This window comes from Triplophysa rosa, linkage group LG19, assembly GCF_024868665.1.
Source record: "Triplophysa rosa linkage group LG19, Trosa_1v2, whole genome shotgun sequence".
Lineage (NCBI taxonomy): Eukaryota > Metazoa > Chordata > Actinopteri > Cypriniformes > Nemacheilidae > Triplophysa > Triplophysa rosa.
Genome location: NC_079908.1, coordinates 20,163,278 through 20,188,829, shown reverse-complemented (window position 1 = coordinate 20,188,829; position 25,552 = coordinate 20,163,278). Strand labels below are relative to the sequence as shown.

The window sequence follows — 25,552 nt, the reverse complement described above, 5'->3', positions numbered from 1 at the left end:
CACACACACACACACACACAAAAACACTGTATGCTGTAAACACTTTAATTTTTAAAGGCACACGATCCACAAAAATATCTGACAAATTACAATCTATTAAATTACATGGTAATTAGAATAACAACACGTTCCACTTTTTTGTTACTAGTATGCAGCTAGAATGTCACTGCGTTGTATAACACAACATCAAAGCAAGTATCATCTGCAAACAAATGATGCTGAAGTATTTCTCACGACTGACTTTGCATCACTTCTGAAAAAAATCCTTCATTGTTTTGATTCACTTTGAATAAATGTAAAAGAACTCTGCTTTTTAATAATGAAGACAAAATTGATAAAGTCAGAAAGTTGGACTTCATAATCATTAAATTAATATGAAATTCCTCATTGCTAAACTAATCTTTGGGGTTTCTGACTCAACACCATATGTATAATATTTGAAACGGCCAAATAAATGTAGTGTTTAAAATATCTTACGTTTTGAGATTTAGGACAGATGTGAAGTTATCCTAACTTTAGGATGTTATTTACAACAGCTTTTTCGAGAGACTGTGAACTCATATGTTCCAGATAAGATCCAACTTTTTCTTGAAAAAGAAAAATTTCAAGTAAAAAATGTCAATTAGGAGTATGTTTTCCGGGCCCATAACATATTTTATTACTTTTATCTAAGATTTTTACATCATATCTATATTTCTGTCACTTATTTTTATCACATCTTTGCAAAATCCTTTGCTTGAAACGTGTGCATGTGCTCGGTTTAAATAAATGCTGCTTGCTTTTATGTTTTGTAATCTAATGTAACATTCAGACAATTTCAACTCCAAATATTGCAGAAAAATAAATTTTAAGATGTTTGTTTGTAAACAGAAACAAATGTATAAACAAGAAGGAAAACACATGGCAAACAAACTAAACTTATAAATGCACATTGTAAATATGTTTGCAACCCGATTGCTGTATTTATTTGTTTTGAAAGAAGCCTCCTGCACGGAGAGAACACAATGACGTAAGATGGCGCCCCCTGCTGTCTTGTGTGAGAAAGCAACACTTCACAGGTTAAAATAACAATCCCTGTTGTTTACTGATGGAACATGGTAACTTTTACACCATTGCACAACATTCCTCAAACACAGTAACCTCACAATTAAAAGCCACATTTCCCTAAATTTTCTAGTATTAAAGTGCTGTGTTTAGACCAAAATATTACAGATAAATCTAAATATATGAACCATCAAGAGATTACATCACTGTAAGAGCTTAAAGAGCTGGTGAAAAGTTCAACATTTAATAAAAAATAAATGTTTAATTTTTAAGACATCACTGTTCTGCAGTATTCTCAGTGTTACCTGATTCACAGCGGCTGTATTTGATCTAATCGACATATTGTCACTGGTTAAACTTTGTTGAGTTCTGGTGTGTCCGCCGAGGACCCGCAGCGGCGGGATTGTGTGGGCGGAGCATCAGGAACGTGAGCCAGCGGATCCGGACGAATCAGAAACCTGCAGAACACATCGAGTAAACCGATGTTGGTTTGAGGATTTATAACTATTTAAAAACTCTGTTAGTGTGATTTTTGAGACGTTATGTTTATGTGTTTGTATGAGAAACATTTTGTGTACATGTGTGCATTACGTAAGGGATAATCCAGGGCATTAAAGGATTTTATTGCAAGTTTTTGATGTTCACAGTGTCATTTTTGATCAGACAGGTGAAAATGACTATTAAATTCGTCATTGTGTATGCGTTCAGTGTTTTCGCTACATACACAACATCGTTGAGCTGTAGCACTGTGTCCGGGGCGGGGTTTATGAGCACATATGAAATGGAGTTCTGCTGGTCATTCAGATCATCTGCAACAGAGATTGGTGGATACACCTGTCACTCAAAAAATACCCTCATGTTCCACAGGCAATGACGAGATACTGTAACATACGAAAAGAAAACGTCTCACTACAAGGTAGATGAAAGAATGCAATGGTACTTACCTTCCAAATAGCCTAAGTTTACTCTGTTCATAACATCACTTGCTGTTAGATTTGTGACATCTTCTATATGAATGAGAGATACATTTACATTTGGAAGAAGCACCTTACAAATGAGGCATTCAATCACTTAAAACCACTGTAAAATATTATAAGTAAATCAACAACACAACAAAACGGATTCTAAACATATCAGTAATGTGCCATGTGGTCAGAGTTTACTGTATCCGGCTGTGTGCAGCCCCAGGTGTTGCATGCGGTTCCTGACGAGCTCCGTAAGCTCCTCCCTCTCCGAGCGGCGAGACACGCCCATACGCTGCTGGATGAAGCTAAGGGAGGAATCGCTCCTCTTCACGCTCCGCCTACTGAGACGCCTCGTCCAGTACATGCTCTTCTTTCTCAGGAGCGGGTACTCTGATTGGTCACCGCTGGACGAACTCCGGGTGAGGACCTTTGACTCCTCCCCCTTCTCCCTGGTGTCGCTTAAACCCTCGGTGCTGACGGAGCCCTGAAACTGGAGGTACACATAACACAGGAAAATATTCATAGTGTTACCATGGCAACAACAGGAAAGGCTATTAGATAGGCGGAGAATAAACACAGACGTAATGAGAGTGTGTCTAGTGTACCTCAGGTGGAGAGTGTGCCTCTGTGCGGTAGATTCCGATGGGAATCTCTGAGCTAGATGAACAGAACTTCTGGAATAATCTTCCGTATGTCCGGATCCAGAGGTCAGCTTCACAAACACGCATCTACACATGCAGGAACATACACACATATTGACACAGCGATATTTGCAGATCGGTCCTATTCACTGATCACCAGCAACAACTGGTGAAAGGATCACACACGCAGCTAACCTACCCGCTGACCGTAACCATGGTCAGTAGAAAACTTTTTGCATTTTTAGAAAATAAATATAAAAAAGTAAATAAAAATTTTGTTATTATATGCTAGACTATATAACACGCCCACACTACACCCAACAACGCACACACATCACACATTCACGCACGCACGACACACCACACACAGTGTCTTTGTGGTTGTATTATCCCGTGGGGACATGCCATAGGCGTAATGTTTTTTATACTGTACAAACTGTATATTCTATCCCCTATCCCTAACCCTATCCCTAAACCTAAAGATCATAGAACTTTGCATTTTTAGATTTGTAAAAAATATTGTTCTGTACAATTTATTAGCTTTTTTGCCCTGGGGACCTCAATTTTGGTCCCCACGGTGACACGAGTCCCCATGTGTTGGTGTGTATTCGGTTTAGGTCCCACCACCGATATACAGAAACATGAAGACACCACACTACCACACACATCTTACACTCCACCACGCACGGCCGCACCGCACGCTAACGGCACAGCACCACACACACACACACACACACACAGTGTGTGTTGTACTCACAGCACACAGGTATCCTGATCCAGGTGTGGTGTCCAGTCCGAGCAGAAGTCTGGCTATCGGGATCATGTAGTCCTTCACAAAACACTGACACACAAAACAACCCCAAAATAAAATCCTCAAATAAACAGTATGCATTAAACAATTAAACATCTTACCAAGAGCTTGTTATTACAGTTTTTGCAAACTACTTGCACACAATTTTTGAAACTATGGCTCCATTTCTCAAAACTCTACACACAATACCACCAAAACACACACACAAAATGCAAAATGTCACACACGTCATTAAAAACTATTTTACCTCCTCTAAAAATGGTATTTTTGCATAGTAACACACAAACATAAAATAATTAGCCACATACACGGCAAACTACACACAGATGTGAACAGTGTAAAACACTTCTCTCGTGTCTTCTTCCAGTGTGCTGTGAAGTGTAAACAAAAAAGATGGAAGTGTTTTCACACACTTCTGTAAATGAGTGTAGAATTTTTAATGTCAGTATTTTCCCAATGAAACGCATGTGCTATTCGTTTTAAATGTTGTGTCTGATGTAAAGACCTGTGTTTAGTGTTTTGCAAAAAGTTTGTTTTACAATAGCAAACTAAGTTTAAAGCATGTAATGTGTTTTCGGTTTAGCAGACTTGATCTAAAGATTTGGTGAATGGTTTCACTGAGTGAGCCTCAAGTATCACTTTTAGTGTCTAAGCAATTAAAAAAACTGTAATAACAGGAAAGTTTAGTTTACGCACACTAGAGGGCGCCGTGACTGAGATCAGAAGAGGTTTTCTAAACATCTGTCTCTGTCAGGACACACAAACACACCTATTTGTACCTGATACAGAAGTGTGTCCAGCATACTGATACTAAACACTCGACCGGCGGCGAATGGGAGACGGAACATGAAGGCGAGATTTGAACCTTTGTCACGTTCCTTCTGTCGATCAAACACACAGAAACACATTTTACACTCCATCTCTATCCATGACCCTTACAGAAAAGACACATGAATTTCACATGTTTTTTACATGTTTTTCGCATGTGATCACATGTATACAACATGTGTTTAACATGTGCAAAAAAAAACATGTGTGATCACATGTGAAATGTGTGTTTTTGGAACATTTTGGTGTGAATTCCATGTGAATTCCCACGTGAAACCCATGGGATAACATGTAAAAACCCATGGGATGACATGTGCAACATGTGGTGACGTGAAGAACATGTGATCACATGTGGAGACATGTCGCATATGTTATCCCATGGGTTTCACGTGGGAATTCACATGGAATTCACACCAAAATGTTCCAAAAACACACATTTCACATGTGATCACATGTGTTTTTTGCACATGTGAATTTCGTGTGTCTTTTCTGTAAGGGGAGGACGGGAATAACAGACTCGACTCCTCACCTTCTCCAGTTTAGACAGAGCGAGAGAGTAACAATCCTTCGCTCGGAACTGCATGAATCTCATGTTTGAGGGGTGAGTCAGTTCGGTGATTATACTCAGACTCGGAAACAACCTAAAAAAAGAAGAAAGGAGTTAAAATAACGCATTAGTATAGAAAAACAGTGGCTTTCAATCTGTTCTCAATGTTATTCATAAAATAAAAAAATAAAAAAATGTATATTTCATTTATTGTCAGTTTGATAGAGCCGCTGATATATTAAAGTATTACAATTTACTTTATTTGTGTGTCTCTCTCTGCTACATACCCCACATCATCACTGCTTTTTGTGAAATTCACACAATAAAAATAATTTTGTGTCTAATGACTTGACCAATGAAATCTCAGATTCTAACGCTAATCTCAGGTCTGCGGCTTCAGTCTCACCTGAACATGGTCTGCACATTGACGATGGTTTTGGCATCCGCCATGTAGTCTTCTTCTGCGCTCATTGTGCTCTCCTTATCCACCACCACCAGATTATCAGCGTACAGAACGCCACACTGTAACAGACTGTCCAAACTGACACACACAAACCCTCCAATCACATCACTAGCAGACAGAGGCATGTGTCTGAATGCACTGCGCAGGACAGAACACTTTTGTCTGGTCTTACTTGTCAATGGTGCCACCCATATAGTACACCATAGGGAAGCAGGATATGGCCTCCAGGAAGTGATCATCAGGTCTGCAGGAAGTAGAAAGATGAAATGTTCATGGAGTCCATGCATGGGCGGGGTCTATAATGTGTGTGTTGTGATCTTACAGGTTGTCTAACAGCAGCACTATGGGGTTGAGTTCTCGGCGGGGTCTGTAATAGGCTCTTAAAGGCACGATGAAGTTGTACAGGCCGTTTCCTGCAGTTTCGGCTGAAACAATGATGAGTTTGTTTGTGAAGCCGTATGCTTTCGCGTCCTCAAAGCTGACATGCTCACAGCCCTACGACAGCAAAAAATACACAAATGTGGGACGAAGCATCATATCAAAAGCTGGGAATAACAGTTCTGGAGGGACGACGCGTCACCTGGTCGAGCCGCAGGCAGCAGAATGGAGCTTTCTGGCGGAGCAGGTGACAGAGGGTTGGTGAGCTCCCGATATAAGGAGAGTTTGGGGGATATCCTTTCACGAATCTGAGAGAAATCAAATCTATTTGAGATCTTAAAAGTCACAACGCTAAATAGTCTTGCACACGTTTTCCTTGAATATTCTTCAGATGCAGACTCGAGATTAAAATTCAACGTTAAATAAAAAAAAACACGGACTGGTTTTTTGGGGGGTTTTAAAGAGAAAAATGTTCTTGAAAGATTCGACTCACTCGTTGGCCGATACGTCCTCGTCCAAGTGTCCGGTCTCATCCTCTGATTGGTCACTGAGGAGGTCACATGGCAGTAAGGAAGCGGAGTCGGCGATCTCCAGCACCGGAGCTATGCTCGGGCGGCGACTTCCTACTTCGCTCTCTGAGGGTGGGGCCAGTTTGACGCCGCTCTTAGTGGGACTTGTGTTTTGAAAATCCAAGGCAACCGTTCCTGAAAAGAATCAAAACGTTGGTCAAACGGAATCGCTCTAAACTCGTCCTGTTTTCTATTTCTCGCTCACCCATGCTCGCAATGATGCTGTGAACAGGAAGACCAGACGGGCTGTTTAAAATGTCACAGTGGCCCCGCCCCTTTCCCTGATCTGCTTCCTGTCTGAAGATGAAGGCGGAGTTTTCTTCCTTGGTGATGTTGATGTAGTAACAGGTGTCGCTGGCAGCCAAGATGTGCCGTGGTCCAGGGTTCAACAGTATGCTTTTGTTATCTTCTCGCTTTACACCGATCAGACACACGCCATACCTGCACACACGATGAATTGACATTATGAGAAGTTTATTGAGAATTTGAGCTCTGCGTTTTAAGTGTAAACTTACTTTTTGTGAGCATGGAAGGCTGCGTAGGTGAAACTCTTGCTGTTGTATTCCATGAAGAACATACTGTCACCCAGACGGATGTGATACACCTCATTACCAGAACAACGGCCGTACATCCTCTGCCACTGCTCTGGAGACTGCTGCCCCTCTCTACAAGAGGTTTGAGAAAGATATCTGGTCTTTGTTGAATTTAAATCACTGGTATCGTGGTGCAGATATATTGCGGTACTGTAAGAATGCCATATTCACATAACATTGTACTGCCATGGTACCACAACATAGTAATAAAACATTGTAATACTATGGTACTTTTTTAAAGTAGATTACTTTTTTAAAACCCATTAGGCTGCCATACATGACAGTGATGTTATACAGCGTCTTGTATATGAACATAATAAAAAGAAACTAAAGGAACTGTGGGAGTTTTGACTCACTGGCCGCGAGATGTGTGAACCAGTAAGGTGATCAGTGTAGAAGTGGCTGGACACAGACAGTTCAGAGCCAACATGGCGTATTTAAACTCTTCCTCACACACAACATGATCTGCAGAGAGAAACAGAGACACACCCCTGTTGAGAAAACCAGCATATGCTGGTTAGGTAGGTTTTGAAGCATGTTAGCTGGTTTGTGCTGGTTTAAGATGGTCATGTGCTGGTTTAAGCTGGTCCTAAACTGGTCATTTGCTGGTTTAAGCAGGTCATATGCTGGTTTAAACTGGTCATGAGCTGGTCCTAAGCTGGTCATTTGCTGGTTTAAACTGGTCATGAGCTGGTCCTAAACTGGTCATGTGCTGGTTTAAGCTGGTCATGAGCTGGTCATTTGCTGGTTTAAGGACCAGCTTAAACCAGCACATGACCAGATTAGGACCAGCTCATGACCAGTTTAAACCAGCAAATGACCATCTTAAACCAACTTCCATGCTTCAAAACCTACCTAACCAGCATATGCTGTTTATTTCAACAGGGACATCAGAGCCAAGATGCCGACGGTTACAGCAAAGCTGTTCAACTCCTTAAACAGAGTATACTAAACTCACACGACAAAGAAGAAAGTATGAGAGGACAAAAGATGCAAAACGAACCAAAAGTGTAAAAATCATGTACTAAAAGCGTCAAAATCAGTACCTGCAAATTTAACATGGAACTTGTTTTCAGGTTTAAGGATCTGGACGCAGAGAGGACAGTTTGGAGCGAAGTCCTTCACAGCCCAGGCTCTCAGAATGGTCTGATGATCCTGTCAATCCATCAATACATTCTAATCAACATCAAATTTATTGACATTTTCATACAATAATAATCGTATCTTTTTAAAACGAGTGGAGCATTACAAAGTGTGCGATTTGAATGTGTGAATGTTTATCGACACATATGACCGTTCAACTCACTGCAGCCATGCGATCAGCTTCATTCCTGCTGCTCAGAATAAAACACGCTTCTGCATCGTCCATCCTGCAGGACACAGAGAGAAGGATCAACAGAGCAATCACAACTCAGCAGACCAATCAGAGAAAACTCAGTCGCCTGAATGATGTCGTGATTGGCCATCGAGGCCGTCACTCACTTGGCTCTGAGCAGGTCTTGGTTTTTGAGGGCGGAGCCTTGCAGGTAGATGACCCTTTGAGACCAGAGCGGAATCTGCAAGATCCTCCTCACCTGAACATCCACTTCACACGGACACAAGATCACCACGTAATAATCCTACAACACACAACGAACATTACATGATAGAAATGTTTCCTGAAAGAGAAGAGATACAGGCAGACGTACTTGTGTGTGCGGGTGAGCGTAGAATTCATTGAGAAAGTCCATGAGCAGGTCGATTTTCAGCGTGCTCACACACAACACCACATGCCTCTCTGTCTGAGCCCGATGTCTGCTGTAGTTTCCTCCAGACTTCTGCCTTTCCATCCACAGATAAATCAATTCCTCAAACTACACACACAGAAGATTTAATCAATAAAAAGTTACATGGTCAATAAAATCTTAAGGGAAACGATGGAGGACATCTTTGACAGATATGTATGCAAATATTGTGTATCATACAGTATCCGTAAGAAACACTAAGAGTAGTATGGGAGTATGCTCTCATTTCTAAATGAGCGTGATTGTCATGGATTCCTCCCACCTGGAGAGGGAGCACAACCAGAGCTACACAGATCATCACCACCACCAGCAGCTGAGACGGCCAGATCTGTGGCGTCACATCACCAAAGCCCACCGTAGAGAAGGTCACGATGCAAAAATACAACGCGTTAAAGAGAGACAGACTCTTCTTACCGGCTCGCTCTAAATGCTGAATCCCACATGTGCTGAAAGAAAGAAAGACATTTTAGGTAAAGGTTTTGGGTAAGTTTTTATTTTCTTTATTTAAGTTCTATTCTCTTATCGACCGACCTACCTGTCTGTCTGTCTGTCTGTCTATCTATCTGTCTACCTGTCAATCTATCGACCGACCTGTCTGTCTGTCTGTCTGTCTGTCGATCTATCTATCTATCTGTCGATCTATCTATCTGTCTGTCTGTCTGTCTGTCGATCTATCTATCTATCTGTCGATCTATCTTTCTGTCTATCTATCTATCTGTCTGTCTGTCTGTCTGTGTCTATCTATGCGAACCCTTACACCAGAGTTATTTTAGTGTTTGGCTTTATTAATACTTTAAATAAGATTCGTTTTCATGCTTATTTTTGTTCAGTTTTATAGTTTTTTTATCATTTTTATAATTTTATAGTAAATATACCTAATTTGTTGTTTGCAGGAAATGGAATAAAAACACGGTACTTTTTAAACGATTAAATACAGTGTTGTCAAAGTTGACAATACTTTTATTATCTTTTTATTCGCTTTTTAAAAACTTTTTATTTGTTAGATATTTACAAAACCCTGCCACAAACAAGAATGGTGAGTAATGATAATACAATATGGCAAAAAATAAAAATGACAAAATATGGAGATACAAGATTTCAGAAGGACAGCAGTGGTATTATATTTATATTACTATTTAGGTTTAATATATTTTTATTAATCTACCTCAATTTAAATTTATTCCAGTTCATTCCGAAGGCAACATTTCTAATTTTCATATAGTTTTTCTAATAATATTTCATCCTACATTTTATTTGATTTTAATTAACAGAAATGTTTTAATAGTTTTATTTAACAATAACAAGTCTGCCTCTCACATAAGAATTGACAGAGATTGTCTTACCCAGTAAAAACCAGACATAAGAGAGTGCAGATGAGAATGAGGACTTGGTTAAACATGGCGGAGTGTGTCCTCTGGATTGCCCTGTGTAGATCATTCTATCACACATACGCACGCACGCACGCACACAGACACACACACACGCGCACACACACACACACACACACACACACACACACACACACAGAGACACACACACAGACAGACACACACACACGTCACTTGATGTTTCCATACAGCACTTGATGATGAATACAGGTCTGGGTTTATTTGGGAAGGTGTATACTCACTATCATACCCTCCAGAGCACACTTGGCCAGCCAGCAGTTGAGGAATACTGGTATAAACAGATTTCTGAGAGGAGGCCAGAAAATCTGACATGTGAAGATCAAAGGTCAGATATCATAACCAACTGTGGTGAGATGTTTATAGTGTCATTCTAAAGATGCCCTTACCGTTATGATGAAAGGAACAGTGTTCAACATCTCCAACAGAAAGGACACCTGAAATATCTGCTCCCATATATTACCCTGAACAAACACATACAGACATAATCCCCTGTCTATCTAATTATCAACTCAAAGTTGAATTTTAATCATTATTTTCTCTATGATTTCAAAGTTTGACATGGCCTTGCTCAGTCTATATTAAAGATATCAAGATTACATTTTCACAGAATCTTCTTTACATCATAATAGATGATGTAGAAAACAGTTTCCCAGGCACGGTCACATATTCTATACACCATTTAATCTTAGTTAAGAGTTAAGAAACACTTTTCAAGGCACTAACCTTATAGCTGAGGTACGTAAGCAACATGGCCTCCATGAAACTGATGGATGCCACAATCACCTGAACAGTCAGAAAATCACGAAGACTGAAAAAATGCCTTTTGTTTATTTTGCAAATGCATTTATTTTTAAAGGTGACTAAAAAACAGAAAACACAAAAGCACTACACAATCCCACAGGAACCAAAAATATGACATGCGGCAAATAGGGAGCGCTGCATATCGCACGCATTTTTCTAGGCGTGTCGGCGCCGCATGGAGATGCAAATAGTTCAACTTTTCTGAGTGCAGCACGCGCACCACGGGTCTTTTGAGTAGAGAATGCGGCGCGGCCCGCATTTTCCGCGAGGTTTTAGATGCGAAATGTGAATCGCCCCTAATACTGTATGTATCTTTCATATGTATAAATATATATCAACGCAATCTGATGGTCATTCGTACCCATTTTACAAGGTGGGTCATTTGTGTGAATTCCTACGGTCTCATTCGTAAGTTTTATTATGATTTTTCTTCGCCCTTGTGACGTTAGATTTAGGGGCGGGGTTAGGGTGGAACTTTATCATTGTTTAGCCACCTTGTAAAATGCCTTTGTTTTAGCAAAATTAGCCTTTGCGCCTGTGATTTCAGGGTTTGAGTGGGGTAAGGGGTAGCTTATAGCCATTTTGTGAAACTTCCTCTGGTATCAGGTTATAAACATATAAATCTATATACGTACGTGGTATGTGTATCAAAAGTCGTGCTGACTGGCACGAACAAAAACTGGGATTTCGTGTCCATGAACACGAATTAATAGATTAGAAATTTCGTGACGATGTCACTCACGAACTGCCTTGAGACTGGATTGAACAGTACCACATTACTGAACTTCACAAGTAAACACGTTTATTTATGGTTATAGATATGTTTAATGGTGCACATATTATTTTGTCCCCGTGTGAAATACATGGCTTAGTTTGAATGTTATTATTTTCCTTTAAATTAAAAAAGTTTGTGTATCCTATAGTTTGGAAACTACTAGCTTATGTTTTGTTGTTCTGTTTGTTTTGATTTACCTGAATGGCCCACACTGGTACTTTTCTATCTACCCAGAATATCAGCTCCCTGCGAGAGATCAAAGCACAAAATGAGCATTTGTGTGATAAACCTTCATACTTTCATTCGTGTAAATGATGCTGGTTGTGTGTCTCACCAGTTGATGTCATTGGTCAGTGTGGTGCTGTTACAGTTGATGCTGTAAAGAGGAGAGGGGAGTTGGTGTGTCTGTAAATCTATGACGATATTTCACTGCCTCATGCAAAATGACTCACTAAATTTAGTAAGTCAATTGTATAACAGTGGCAGAAATTAATCAAAGTAATCACATTCGCACAGACACGCAATTCTGACCATGTATTGCGGAGTTGACTCGGATTATCCGTCATTACTCGAATGATGTAGAGGACACACGTCAGAAGCTTCAGACAGAAGTTAAATATTCTGATCCTTAAACCTACATCACAAAAGTTGACACATCAGTGCATTGGGATGTCATAAAATGGTTAAAAATGAGGGTTAAAGTTAACAATACACGTGACTTACTGGATCTTTGGTTTTTAATGAAGAAGAGTTTAAGTCTCTCTTTAAATGTGTTTTCATCCACATAAAACTCCACATGAACCCTGTAGAAACACAACTCACACATATAACAACCACAACCATTAACAGTAATTACATCACTGTAAATAAACAAAAATAAAATAATACATCATTGAAATAATCTGAAATATGTCCAGTGGCCCTAAAAGTATTTGGATATTTTAGCAACACATAAAATTACATGAATGTTATTATATTCAACAACATTAAAATGAACGGCACTGGCAACTGCACACCATCACAATACAGGCAAAAAGATAAGCAGAGAGAGGGTGGGCTGGGGGATGATGGATGGGACTATGTATATTTTATAGTTAAAGCTTTACAGTAAAAGATGTGATAAGCTACAGCAGCCTGACACAATGTCAATAAAAATGCCATCATTTCTATTTTTCACTGCCATTTCCCCCCTCTCTGATCAGTGTCTTGACTGACTCTGTTGACATAGTTCAGCATTAAGAGCAATTCTCTACATTACAATCTCTGACAGCCCCGCTGGAGATGTGAGGATTCTGTCAGTTCCCATGGAGACCACCAGTGTGATGCTTTTATTTGCCGTCATAAAGTAACAGAGAAAGAACCCTGGCACATTACAGTGTCCATGTGGACAGAAAAACACGGTGTATATACTTTAATACATCAAAATTTGGGATGATTTAGGGCATTTCACAATTTGGGAAATTTACAAATAACATTTCAAGATCAAGATTTTAGATAAAATGCACATCAGGGTAAAAGTGTATATTTTTGCACCATTTTCGTTTGCAGCTTGTTTAATAGACCTATGGGTTATTATAGTTTACTTAAGCTAAACTCAAGAAACATTTCTGTTCATTGAAGTAGAACTTAAATACAATTAGAATGAGAGATGAAGGCACTTAAATTAAACTAAAAAAAGATTATCACTACAAAATAAAAATATTAATAAAAATGCAATAAAGCTAAAAACTAAAAAACACTCTGCCTGTGACAAGATAAAGTACAAATGAAAAGTTTGGTTCCAAAATGAGATACTGTATAACTCAAAATCATGTTTTTTTATTATGTTATCACGTTTTTATTGTGTTAGTATTTTTTTAGTTATTCTGTCTTAATTCAAAACAAACCAACTGCAGTTTGATTGATATTAATTGGAATGCACAAAAAAACATGATTTTTGAACAATTTTAAAAACGGAGTCATCTCATTTTGGAACCAAACTCTTCAAATATTCCTCAGTGTAAAGTAATATGAAGTCATAAAGTCATAACTGCATTTCTAATAATTATACAAAGATTTAAACACATTGCTTAAATATATCGTGGATAAAATGTGTATCTGAAAACAGAACAAGATCTGTAATGTGGAAATGACTTTAATTATAAAAAAGCTATTAAGGAACTTTGCAAAGTTCTATAATGAAAGATAGAAACAACTATAACAACATTAAAGTGCATCACTTCATCTAACATTTTCAAACTCCATTAAACCAGTCCTGCTTTAGGCAAAATTAAATTGAAAAAACCTAAGACGTATCCTACCTTTGCCCAGCATCACTACCAAAAGAGTCCAGCCTCCAATTGACCAGAGCGGGGTTAACCCAGGACGGCACGGCATTCTTCTGCTCCATTCCGAAGGCTTTCTGGTCGAGGATACGTGGAGGTCTGGGCTGAGTGGATTGTTATGGAAGTACATCATCTACAGCGGCGACGTTCAAAATAACCTGCCCACACAATCTCCACTGCAGGCAGTATCGCTCCCTGTTCTGTGTGCATGTGCATTCGAATCTCACCATACTTTATTATCTTTACTAACACGACTATGTAAATATATGAAGCATTACGAGTTGAGTGTTGTTGCTCATTGACACAAAACAGCTGTAGGATGCTGCAAATGTGCCGCAAAACGTTTGTAATGTAATGAATGCGTAAGCATAAACATAACCTTTATTGTATGTTCATAATGGTTGCCATAGAAACATGCCTAAAGCCCTATAAAATAAACAATGATGCTGTTGGTCTTTATAATAGCTCGCTAAAAAAGTCACACAGAAAGTGTCACGCAGGGTTATTGTAATGTGCTTGTTTACAAAGAGATTCAACAAAATCAAGGTACTACGAAAGACATTTGGGGAAAATGAGCCATTTTTACAGCTGCTTTTTTCTTTACGTATTTGCATTGCCAGTCCTCTTCCTCTCACTCCTGTTCTCCAGCTATTTGAGATAATAACCTGCTCGAGAGGCTATTTCTGTCTAACTGGAGAGATGTGCCCACATACCCACAAACAGACTGAGACAGTTCCCTTTTCCCTTAACGTTGAAGGTTTTACTAGTATTGTATAACTCAAAGTAGCCTACTTTATATGCAAAGCTGATGCTATAAACTAGATTTTTACATTTTCAATAGAAGCTAAATGTAAATGATGCTTGCAAGATGCTAATGTGGTCTTATTGCTTGCCAGGGTGATGCTGTGCAGTTGCTAAGGTGCTCTGGGAGGTTGCTAGGGCATTGACGGGTGGCTGCATCATAAGTCATTAAATCCTCTTAACACGTCAGATGAGGTATTTTTTCTTATCACAAAGAATGCCAAAGTTTAAATGACAAAGTTTAATAGTGCATATAAATATAATACACATTTAATTTTTCAAGTTTTTCTAGAGCTGCCGATCATTTGGATGTGGTTCTGACCACTGTTCTTCAGTTTCAAAGGTTTTAAATTAAAGTTACATAATATTCACAATACCCAATATATACCTGTCATCATTCTGAAATGTCTGGTCTCCTAGCAACAGGTCTTGGAAGCGGAAGTGGGTTTGAAGGGAGGGGACAACAGATGCAGATCCAGTGATCATCTCGAGGTCCTGAACATTCAAGACCACCCCTCTGGCCCCGCGAGTCGAGCCACATCTTGGGCTAACAGGGGGTGGAATTAGAACAAAAAATGATATGAAAGAGTCGCTTTGACATTTAAAAAGCAAGTTTGTATCTTCGGTGAGTTTTTTGTGATTCATAGTCTAGAACAGCGGGTTGTGGTTCAATGTCTGGAGGGCAGAAAAGTAGAGGAAGTAAAACAATATTGGAGAAACTGCGGTTTCATTACAGACCCTCACAAAAACCACTGTTACAAGTTACATATAATACACAATTATAAACGTTTATCTACTTTTACTGCTGATAAAACTGCTAAAGAGACGTGCGCGCGCACTTTACCTCAGGCGCGTGCGGCGCGTGCTCCCGTCATCGTATTCAAACGTGTGGTTAGTGTAGCACGCGTCTCGCATCTTTTCACCCGAAGATCGTCTCGCGGACGGGAATGTCACGGCCACGACGTCCTCCTCGCGCGCGAGAACTTCAGGCATTTATAAAAAAAAATGAACCACGTTAACTTTCTAAGTTAAAACTCGTGGTGCAAAAGTATTACCCCACAAACTCTAAAATCCCCACAAAAATAAAAAATCATTTAATTTCAATCAATATTCGCTTTCAAATTTGTTTTAAACGAAACCCGTGTCGCACCAAAGTCTGTCAACTTCTACATCAACTTGCATTAACGTCGTGGCGTTTATAAATGGTCGGGCACAGCGCCGTACGCTGGAAAGCCTTGAACAGATTCTTATACATGAATAATCTGAAATAATAAAACATCACGAGTCTCTTTAGTAACCAAGGTTACATGTATTCACAGTAACATAGCAACGAGCTTCAAGGACTTAAAGGCAGACGTGACTGATGTTTACCTGTGCTGTTTCTGAACTAGCAAAAAGCAAAAGTACCGACATTGTTCAACTTTTATATTTACCTTTATATACAATTTGCATATTTAAATGAATGTGCCAATTTGCCAAACTATTTAAATTGAACATTCCAGTAAGTTAATGAGAACTGACTGTGCGCAACAATGTTTATATTGTAAACTCAAGAAGCAACAAAAAGCGAACACAGAAGCTTAAAAAAACTTGTGGATAAAGTAAACATACCGCGCGTGCGTACTGTTGCCAGGGTCGCCGTTTTCCCGCACATTTGGAATAGTTTTGAAAATGCAGTTGCGGGAAAAATTATGGAGCCGACAAAATATTTATTTATACACTAAGGATAAATGTTAATAGATAAGTTTCTTAATTTGTAATCATGAGACAATGCATCCGAATTATGTTTGTACCAATGTTTCGTACTAAGGACGGTGCATCTCACGTTGCACAATAGAATAAATCATACGTGAGTGTACAACAGTTGATTCTTCCGGCTCCAAATATCACGTTTGAGCAGCGCTACGCAGTCTAGAACATTTCTCATCCAATTCCGTGCGTGGTCTCGAGCACACGTTGGATCTTTCTTAAAGGGACACTCCACCCCAAAATGAAAATTCTCTGTTCCAAACCTGAATAAATTTCTCTGTTCGGTTGAACACAAAGATATTTGGAAGAATGTTAGCAACTGAAAATTCTGGTGCATCATTGACTACCATAGTAGAAACAATTAAAATGGTAGTCGAAGGTGACCCAGAATTGTTTGCTTTCCTAAATCCTTCGAAACATCTTTTGTGTTCAACAGAACAAAAAATATAAACAGTATCCAGGAAACCATTCAGATAAGTAAATATAGCCAGAGAAACGTCTTTTGGCAGTTGTTAACTTTGATTTGACACCGGAAAAAAATTGGGCTAGTTTTCATTCCTTTAGGGCGGGTTTTAAGGGGACATTGGGCTAGAAATGTTTCTTGGACCTGGCAACATATGACTCACTGGAGGGCGTGTCCACACACCACGCAGACACAAAAACATTTGCTTAATTTCAGCTCCAAACTTAAAAAATGCTTTTATAGACAAAAAATGTATTAGTTGCGGATGTGCACGTAAGTTGTATTTACATAACTGTGCGTTAATGCTTACCTGTTAACTGGACAAACACGTGACCCCAGAGCTTGAACCCCTGTTTTGCCACAGTTCTCTAGTTACTGAGGGCAACTATTTTGACATCTACCTTTGACATCAGAAGAACCTTTCTGTTTCGCAATGTACTGGAAACACCAATGACTGCCGAATAGAGAAAAATGGCACACCAAGGTAATAAATCTTTTCTTCAATCTAAGCACTGTCTGAAAGTAAATGTCAGTCTAAAATGACTGACAGAAAAACTGACTAATGGACAAAAAATGATGTGTTTTGGATGAGGATTTATGTGTCCCGGTAAGGCTGTTGCTATGGCAATGACCCAAAAGATCATCATCTTACATATAGGACCTGCTGCACACACACATAAACACAGACGTACACATTAATAGCAGTGAAAAAAACAGCCGGCAGACTTGACCAAGAATCACAATTTGAATCTACAGACACACACAGAGTTGTGACTCATATATGTGGGTGTAAGACAAACCGCATTGGCTCTGTCTGATTCCTGAATTATACAGCCCCTCTCTCTCTCTCTCTATATATACTGTATATATGGTTCTGCATAATCCACAATACAATGAAAAGTAAATCCATCATAAGGGCGATACCTCTGAGGATGTGTCAGGGGTTAGAGGTAAACTTTAACTTCTACAAAGTTTGTCATTAACTCTTGTTGACAAACATAGCAGCCCATCTGAACGCATGTCTTCAGTGTGCACAAAAAACCCTGCAACAGAACAGAAAGGAGATAACTGCACCGACAACCACAACAAATCCAATCACTATCGGCCCATGACAACTCTACTGTCATAAAACTTCACGATGCCTTCCAAACCTCTCACCAATTCACCAATCACTTCGCCTAGTCGACAATGAGATCATCGCCCTGGCAACCGGTTTTGTTACCATGACAACCCAGAGCTCAAATCAGTTTCTGGCAGACATCACACTCAACCCGAGACTTTTAAAACTCACAATCATCAATGAGAAAAACAGATAAATGGGAAAGGCCTTCAGAAAGTGAGAGTGAGAGAGAGGTAAGAAGACACAAATGCTCTCATTTCAGACATGTGTCTGCGCAGTTAGTCATAAAATCCTTCTCAGGGGACAGATAGAGTATTCACACGATGTTAAAACCTTATACATTTTCAAATCAGCATCATATAGCCGGTCCCCACAATGTAGGTAGTTTTACCATGTTTTGAAGATTTTCCAAGAACGATGGTAACCAAACAACACTGAACCCCATTGACTTCCATCATATAAACACAAAACCACAAAGACATTTCTCAAAATATCTTCTTTTGTCTGTCACTGAAGAAAGACTCATATACAGATTTTAAAACACACGAGGGGGAATAAATGATGACAGAATTGTTATTTTTGGGTGACTTGTTTCTTTAATTGATGTCTAAGAGGAGTTTTTAGTTTCTCTGGAGTAATGTATCCTAATATCATGAATTATTAGTGTTGGTGAAGCTGGTGGAGACCGAGCTGTGTTGTGTTACCGTTACCTGCCTGGTGTCATCTTCCAGTCGAGCAGCATGCACGCTACTTCACACACCTGTGTGCAAAGACAGAAAATAGACAAATAAAGGAATTTTAATTTACAGAGATTAAGACCAAATCTGCAGAAAGGAAATCATGAAGGTAAAACAGACTACTTGTTTCCATTGTTCATCTCTTCCGCTTTCCATCTGATATTGCCTTCATATACATTACATTCATTTTTTTCAGCAGATGCTTCTGTACAAAAAAACAGTACACATTTGATCACTGACCCGTTTATCAGTAACAGAACAGAAGATGTGGATGATTGTTTATAAGATGCAAAAAAAATGTGATTTTCTTTTCTTTTTTCATAGATCTGCATGATAAGGCTACAGACTCATCAGTGGTGCTTTCTGTTGTGCAACGTTGTCTTGTTTCACGCTCTGTTGTTTGGCGGTGACATCGTCGAGGAGTTTCTGCTGCAGTCGTCTCCAGCGGCTTACACCGACCGCTTTGTGCTCGACATTCGGGAGCGAGCACGTAAACTGGACCTGACGGAAGCCAGGCTCAACACCTCACAACTTTATCCTCTAAATGTTGAACCTTGTCCCGACCACAAGGACCTCCTCATTCTCACGGTGGTCCTCAGTGCCCCGGGAAACTCCAGCCAGAGGGAGGCGGTGCGAAACTCGTGGGCCAATCAGACAACGGTGCAGCACGTCGCCCTGCGGACTTTGTTTTTCCTCGGGTCCTCCGCATTAGGGGCGGAGCATCAGGCCATGAGGGAGGAGTCGGCGCACTACGGCGACGTCGTGCAGTTTGAGGGAGGGGTTTCACGGGGAGAGTGGGAGAGGGGACATTGGGAACAGGTAAAAATGGCACTTCGATGGGTTCTGCTGTTTTGCCCCCAAGCTCGATTTATCGTGCTTTCAGAAGATACGGTGTATTTAAACATACCTGCGCTTGCATCACACCTGCTGGGGCTGAAAACACACCCCGATGATCTTTACCTGGGAAGGGTCATCCACCGGGCCACGCCTGAGCGGGACCCCGGCAGACCGCATTACCTGCCCTACCACGTGTACCCTGAGAAGTACCTGCCAGACTTCTGCTCAAGCCCCGCCTTCCTCCTGTCACAGGATGTCGTGAGAAAGGTTTACGTCGCCGCGCAGAACATAGCTCTGCCCCTCCCCTCGGACGTTCTGATTGGCCTGTGCGCACGACGGGCAGGTGTGGTAGCCACTCACAGCTCTCGGTTTTGCGGCGACCGTCACGTTCGCTATAACCCCTGCTGTTATAACTTTCTGTTCAGCTCTGCAGAGGTGGGAGGGAGGCTGATGGGCGTGGCTTGGAGAGATTTAGGGGCGGGGAACGGGAGGCGCTGCGGCATGCTGGCGACGTATTATAGTTTGGTATTGTGCAAAACAATGACTTTCCTGGATAAGCTTTCCTTTCTGAGTGAAGATAACAGCCAGGGATAGAACGGATTATAAATTATTTCGTTTATATCAATTTAGTGATGTAACATGTAGAATCTCTTTTAGTTGTATAGATTTGTAATGTTATTTAATACACATATGTCTGATTTCGTCTGTGTCATAACTACAACAGTGTTACAAAAATGTCATATTTTTCCATACTTAATAATAACAATAAAATAAACATTCATATGTGGATGAATGTCTCTTGTTTTTCTTACAGTACGTAGATGCAACATTTTTTCACCGAAAACATGAGCAAAACCAAAAATGCAAAATATTTTTTTACAAGCATTGAGACGTAGTCAATGCGTTGACGAATTTGTCACATTGTGTCTATTTTAGTGTATTTCGCCCTCTAGTGTTATGATAGACAAACGGTTCTTACGCAACACATTGTTTAAATTATAATCAGTTGAATACATAAAACACATTAACATAAATACACGACCGATCACTTACTTAAACTATATTTACTTATTTATCCATATTTTAGAATAACAGTAGGCCTATACACATACAAATATGTATTAACACAAACTTTGGGAATTATGCTGTAACCAAAAAAAAAAATCTAATCCATGTAATGGCTATTTGACCATCTTCAATGTAGTCACTTTTAAGTTGCAGAGATGCTGCTTGTCATGCGTCTCTTGTCTAGAGATAATGATGAATTTGAGGTCAATATGGTTTTACTACAAATACTATATTTAAACTACAAATGCCGTAGTAAAGCAATTGTTAACTTTCAAGCAGATTTTCATAATCTGGTCCAAGTCATCCAGGACTAAAACCCTACAATTTTTTTTGTTTTTGTTTTTAAGAAAAAGGTGTTGGCACAATGATATATATTTATAATCTTGTTTGTGTGAACTCAAGAAACGAAGCAGCAGTTTAAACATTTTAACCATTTTTATTACAAAATGAGCACATACAAAAAGGATAATGTACAAGCTTTGAAATTAAACCAAATTAAAACTAAACGAAACCCAAAAAACATTTTAGCGATGCCACTTTTAAATTCATCATTAGTAGTAGTAATAAATAAGGTACAAAAATTCCACCAAAAGAGAAATCTAACATTTTACACAGACGCTTTTTTTATACTCGACCAGTTATACGTACTAGCAGTCACACCAGCAGGAGGCGCTATTGCTTTAATATGAATGATAAATAGTCTATATTCTGCTAGAAAATCCTCTAGTGAAAAACATCCACGGCACGCGGCACCCCTGTCACTGGCACTTGTAGGACAACTTTAGTATTCAAGTCATTTTTTTGTTGTTTTCGTTTTTTTTCAAACGCAAGCAGCAGCAAAAACTCAATTCTCTAATACCGTTAGTAAAACATCTGCACTAGTAACTTTATTTTCTCTATGTAGCTGTATATTTCTATTTAGTCGTGTATATATTCAAACCTGAGAAAACATGCATTTTAAATCTGTTGTGCTTTGTCATACTCTGTTAGTCCTGACCCTGTCCTGCGAGGGTTAAGAGATCAATCCTCAGACAGGGAGAAAGAGAGAGAGAGAGGTTGAGAGAAAGATATTTGGAAAGTGAGAAATGATGAATAGATTTCACATGCCCTGGAGACAGAAAACAGACAAACAACAGAGATGAGATGAAGAGAATAAAAAAGAAACAGGCACAAGGAAACCTAGTGAATCCTTTACGAAAATGAACCGCAGTAACCATAGTTTAACCATTTGTAGTAAAACAGTTGTTATGCAAATGGTAATCAATACGCCAAAACGGTTACTACAGTTTTACCATGATAAAACCATTGTTAACTTTCTTAAGAACATCTTTCATTTGGACAAATTCCAAGGCAGCATGGAGAAGACAATCCCATAAGGCATTGCAACAAGATCAGTGATTAAATGCATCCAATATGGCAGATGAAGCAAGTAACATGAGTGCTTTTTTTCTGCCTATGAGATTATATTTTATTTAGGAAGCCGTTTTAAAAGTCAACTCATTGGGTTTTGGTACAAAGTCACAGAGATTGATAATTGTTCAGTGACAGAATGTAAACATTAACAGTTTAAGAAAGACCAAGGCAAAAAAAACAAGAGAAAAGAGTGCAAAAATATTGTGGATGTAAACATTAAAAGGTAAAAACTAGCATAGATGAGAAAGATCATGTAAACATTAATTAGACATTAAGAGAGAGAGAGAGAGAGAGAGAGAGAGAGAGAGAGAGAGAGAGAGAGAGAGAGAGATTGATTGTGTTGCCAGAGTGGTTAAAATGATGCCAGTGAGAGGGTGGCCTTCGAAAAACTAAGAGTGCAAACAGGACAGCGAATCAAAACCCCGAATACTCCCACTCCGCTGCCGTGTCTGACCAATCAGCAAGCGGAATGTCAGTAAGGTCACAGCACCAAAGGGAGATACACACACGAACACGACCAACCGCATGCGAAGCATTCCCGCAAACCAACTCAAACATGAGGTAAGAGTTTTAATCATTTTGTGTTATTTCTAAATAAATAAAATATGATTCCATTGCAAAAGAATGAAACTATACAAAATTAAATACGCACCCACGATATCTACAGTTAGTAATAAATTATGATTGTTAAATACTTAAGGCATTTCAACGGACATAACCCTGTGTAAACGATCAACGTGAGCCAACATCTGCCAATCAGCACACGGAACACTGGGGGAGGGGGAGCCAACACACGGGCGAAGGCCGCAGCCGATTGGTTGAAAAACAAAATAGCATTTGCTACAGGACGAAATGCTACATTTTAAATGATCACAGGAAGTTTGTGAATTTGTGGCTGTGAATTTGAACCCTGGAGTAAATTTACTACGCATAAAATCAAGGAAAAGGAATAAAAATAATAAAAGTGTACATTCACTTTTGAACTTCTCAAGGAACAAAATTAGACCTTAAAAACTGCAATGGCCATTTCCGTGGTTGCGAACCGTCCCGCCATGCTCGTGTGCTGTTGGCGGATGGTCCTCTATCACACAACATTCTACATTGTAGTTCTAGCAATACAGCATAGCAACCACGAGGGCAGACCAGTGACACAAAAAAACACGGTTGGACACGCACAAGCCCCGCCCCCTTCCCAACACTGCACGTTTTAAATACCAATAATAAATACAGTAACCATGGCAGCGCAGCACCAGAGTGAGGCCGGGCACTTCAGCTATGCTCACATGTGCTTTTTTCAGTAGGCATTTAGGGTCAAGGGTCAAAGGGTCTCTCGCACACAGCGACGCACTCGCGCACAAGCTACATGAGTCTGATAATGATACAGATCGTCACAGCTTAAAGGAGCTAATACACATTCATGCAATATCATACACACGCGCACGCACACTTCCAGGTGTACCTTTAAAACAACGACCGAAGCACAGATGCATGCAACTACGACTGCGCCCATCTACACGAATCTATCGATCACAACATTCTCACCCTACATATGCCTGGAGCGTCTTAGAAGACAACAGCCATCCTCCTGCTGTCTTTGAAATGACTAATTGAAGTTTTTTTTAATGTTTTGAGTATGTGTCGTGTTTTTGGGCTTTTCTTCATGCACCTTCGTGCACAGCGAGCCCAGGGACTGGCCCGCACGGAACTCTGCGGCAGCGTCAGAAATTGAGACGTTCGAAAACCTTCTTATTTGTAAAACCGTATATATTTCTTAAAGTTGTATTCTAGGGCCAGTTGGTGAGAAAATGTGTTGGTGAAGATGCAACATTCTAACTTTTATCAATTTAAAGTCCCCTTGAACCGGAAGTCGCGATCGTTTTTACTTCCGTAATCGGACACATTTCAGAGTGGAAAGGAATTTCAAAGGAGAAAATTAGTGGGCGTGGCTTGCATTTTTCACTGCGAATTGATTGGATGCGTCAAAACAGCCGTTGCATTGATTTTGAAATGAAACTGGCAGCAGACTGACAGTTGAAGGGGAGGAGTTAACAGATGCTCCAGCCAAGCCGTCTAGTTTACGTCATTTGAAATGGATGGTCATTTCAGGGCGGAAGTGCATTTTCAGATTTTAACTGAAGATTATGAGGGTACATGAATTTTAAAAAGAAAATGACCCACATTGATAAGCTATTTACTATAAACGCTGCAATATTTCATTAAGAAATAAGAATTGTCATTTTTAATTTCACTGGGACTTTAACAAAACGATAAAAAGCAAGATATTTTGAAGCGTAAAATATAAAAAAATGTCTGAAAATATATCCCCATAAAAGTAAAAATAGGGAAAATAATTTCTGACACTAAACCGCAGATTTCTGAAAAACATGAAATGTCACTCGTTGACAAAGTTCTAAATATCCATTAAACCCATGCAGTTTAACTATTACTATTAAATATTTCGACTAAATCCTACCGATAAGTGTGGTACCCTTAGCTCTGTTTAACACATTTCTCAGGTTTCATTTTTCTGTGAACGGTAAACAAACACCCGAAGGTTCCGTCTGGGCCTGTCCATTACCAATAAAATAATAACACGCACACACAATACACACGTACCAAAATGATGCTCAAGCGTACATACGGGCACACAAACAATGCTGAAATAGCTCCAGTGTGTAAGACTAAAGCAGTATTGCAGATCAGAAATACAGCGACACACACACACACACACACACGCTCCAGCAGCAAGATATGACCGCGTCTCATCCGCCAAGAGCTCGGTTGTGTACATACGTGTATGCGTGTGTCATTACTCAGTGTGTGCGTGTGTATTGTATGCAAGCTGAGGGTCTTTAGTAAAGTTCATGGCTTAAGGAATTGCACAAATACACACACGTATGCTACGGACACACACCGCTCCTCGCAACAGACCCTTCAGCTCTACCAGCATGTGTGTGTGTGTTTAGTGTCGGTTATTGTCATTGGCTCAGTAAAGCGTGTGTGTGTTTAGTGCGTATTGGATGGCTCATTGGGTGGAGTTTTAGTGGGGTGTATGATTTTCACACATATGCATGCGTGTAGGTAATATACAGAGTGTGTGTGTGGATGGCAACCCTGTAAGCGAGGGTTTTGTGTAGATCAATATCTGTTTGAGATATATGCTGATGTGTGTGTTTAATAAGAGCAGAAGAGCTTGCGTTCCAGCTCTCAGGATGGGAGTTATTTGTTCATGTTTCAGCTCTCGGTCGCGAGTTGTGTTTGGATGTCCACTCTGCAGATGGGACACTTCCGACTGGTGGCCAACCACTGATCCACACATCCCTGATGGAATAAATGCATGCAGGGTAACCGCCTGGAGAGAGAGAGAGAGAGAGAGAGAGAGAGAGAGAGAGAGAGAGAGAGAGAGAGAGAGAGAGAGAGAGAGAGAGAGAG

At 39.8% G+C, this 25,552-nt stretch overlaps 2 protein-coding genes across 12 annotated transcripts; one reads left to right on the top strand and one right to left on the bottom strand.

The window, feature by feature from the left end:
* Nucleotides 1-4: 4 nt before the first annotated feature.
* kcnt1a (potassium sodium-activated channel subfamily T member 1a) lies at nt 5-18,973 on the bottom strand. 8 transcript variants are annotated; one of them, XM_057360226.1, is made up of 32 exons: nt 18,926-18,973; nt 18,776-18,825; nt 15,122-15,280; nt 12,332-12,411; nt 12,140-12,242; nt 11,943-11,984; nt 11,806-11,854; nt 10,756-10,815; nt 10,419-10,493; nt 10,254-10,337; nt 9,967-10,061; nt 8,886-9,069; nt 8,528-8,692; nt 8,322-8,458; nt 8,146-8,209; nt 7,886-7,994; nt 7,196-7,304; nt 6,762-6,935; nt 6,452-6,687; nt 6,171-6,381; nt 5,880-5,985; nt 5,622-5,794; nt 5,472-5,543; nt 5,243-5,377; nt 4,819-4,930; nt 4,241-4,342; nt 3,408-3,491; nt 2,615-2,737; nt 2,208-2,499; nt 1,989-2,051; nt 1,769-1,853; nt 5-1,502 (listed from the first exon to the last, which is right to left on the bottom strand). In XM_057360226.1, exons 1-32 carry the CDS (start codon nt 18,956-18,958, stop codon nt 1,397-1,399), a joined length of 3,672 nt encoding a protein of 1,223 aa, XP_057216209.1. In that variant the 5' UTR covers nt 18,959-18,973; the 3' UTR covers nt 5-1,396. The 8 variants fall into 8 exon arrangements, with proteins under 8 accessions (XP_057216209.1, XP_057216206.1, XP_057216207.1 ...); XM_057360223.1 differs by lacking the exons at nt 18,776-18,825; nt 18,926-18,973 and adding exons at nt 15,578-15,716; nt 16,345-16,402; XM_057360224.1 differs by lacking the exons at nt 18,776-18,825; nt 18,926-18,973 and adding exons at nt 15,578-15,716; nt 16,345-16,402 and having other exon boundaries at nt 1,989-2,048.
* On the top strand, nt 9,008-20,415 carry LOC130570103 (beta-1,3-galactosyltransferase 9). Of its 4 annotated transcripts, XR_008964922.1 has the most exons (3): nt 9,008-9,106; nt 14,829-14,928; nt 15,017-15,072. XR_008964922.1 is itself a non-coding variant. In XM_057360232.1 (2 exons), exon 2 carries the CDS (start codon nt 19,133-19,135, stop codon nt 20,231-20,233), a length of 1,101 nt encoding a protein of 366 aa, XP_057216215.1. In that variant the 5' UTR covers nt 9,053-9,106; nt 19,127-19,132; the 3' UTR covers nt 20,234-20,415. The 4 variants fall into 4 exon arrangements, 2 of the variants coding, with proteins under 2 accessions (XP_057216215.1, XP_057216214.1); XR_008964921.1 differs by having other exon boundaries at nt 14,829-15,106; XM_057360232.1 differs by lacking the exons at nt 14,829-14,928; nt 15,017-15,072 and adding an exon at nt 19,127-20,415 and having other exon boundaries at nt 9,053-9,106.
* The last annotated feature ends 5,137 nt before the right edge of the window (nt 20,416-25,552 follow it).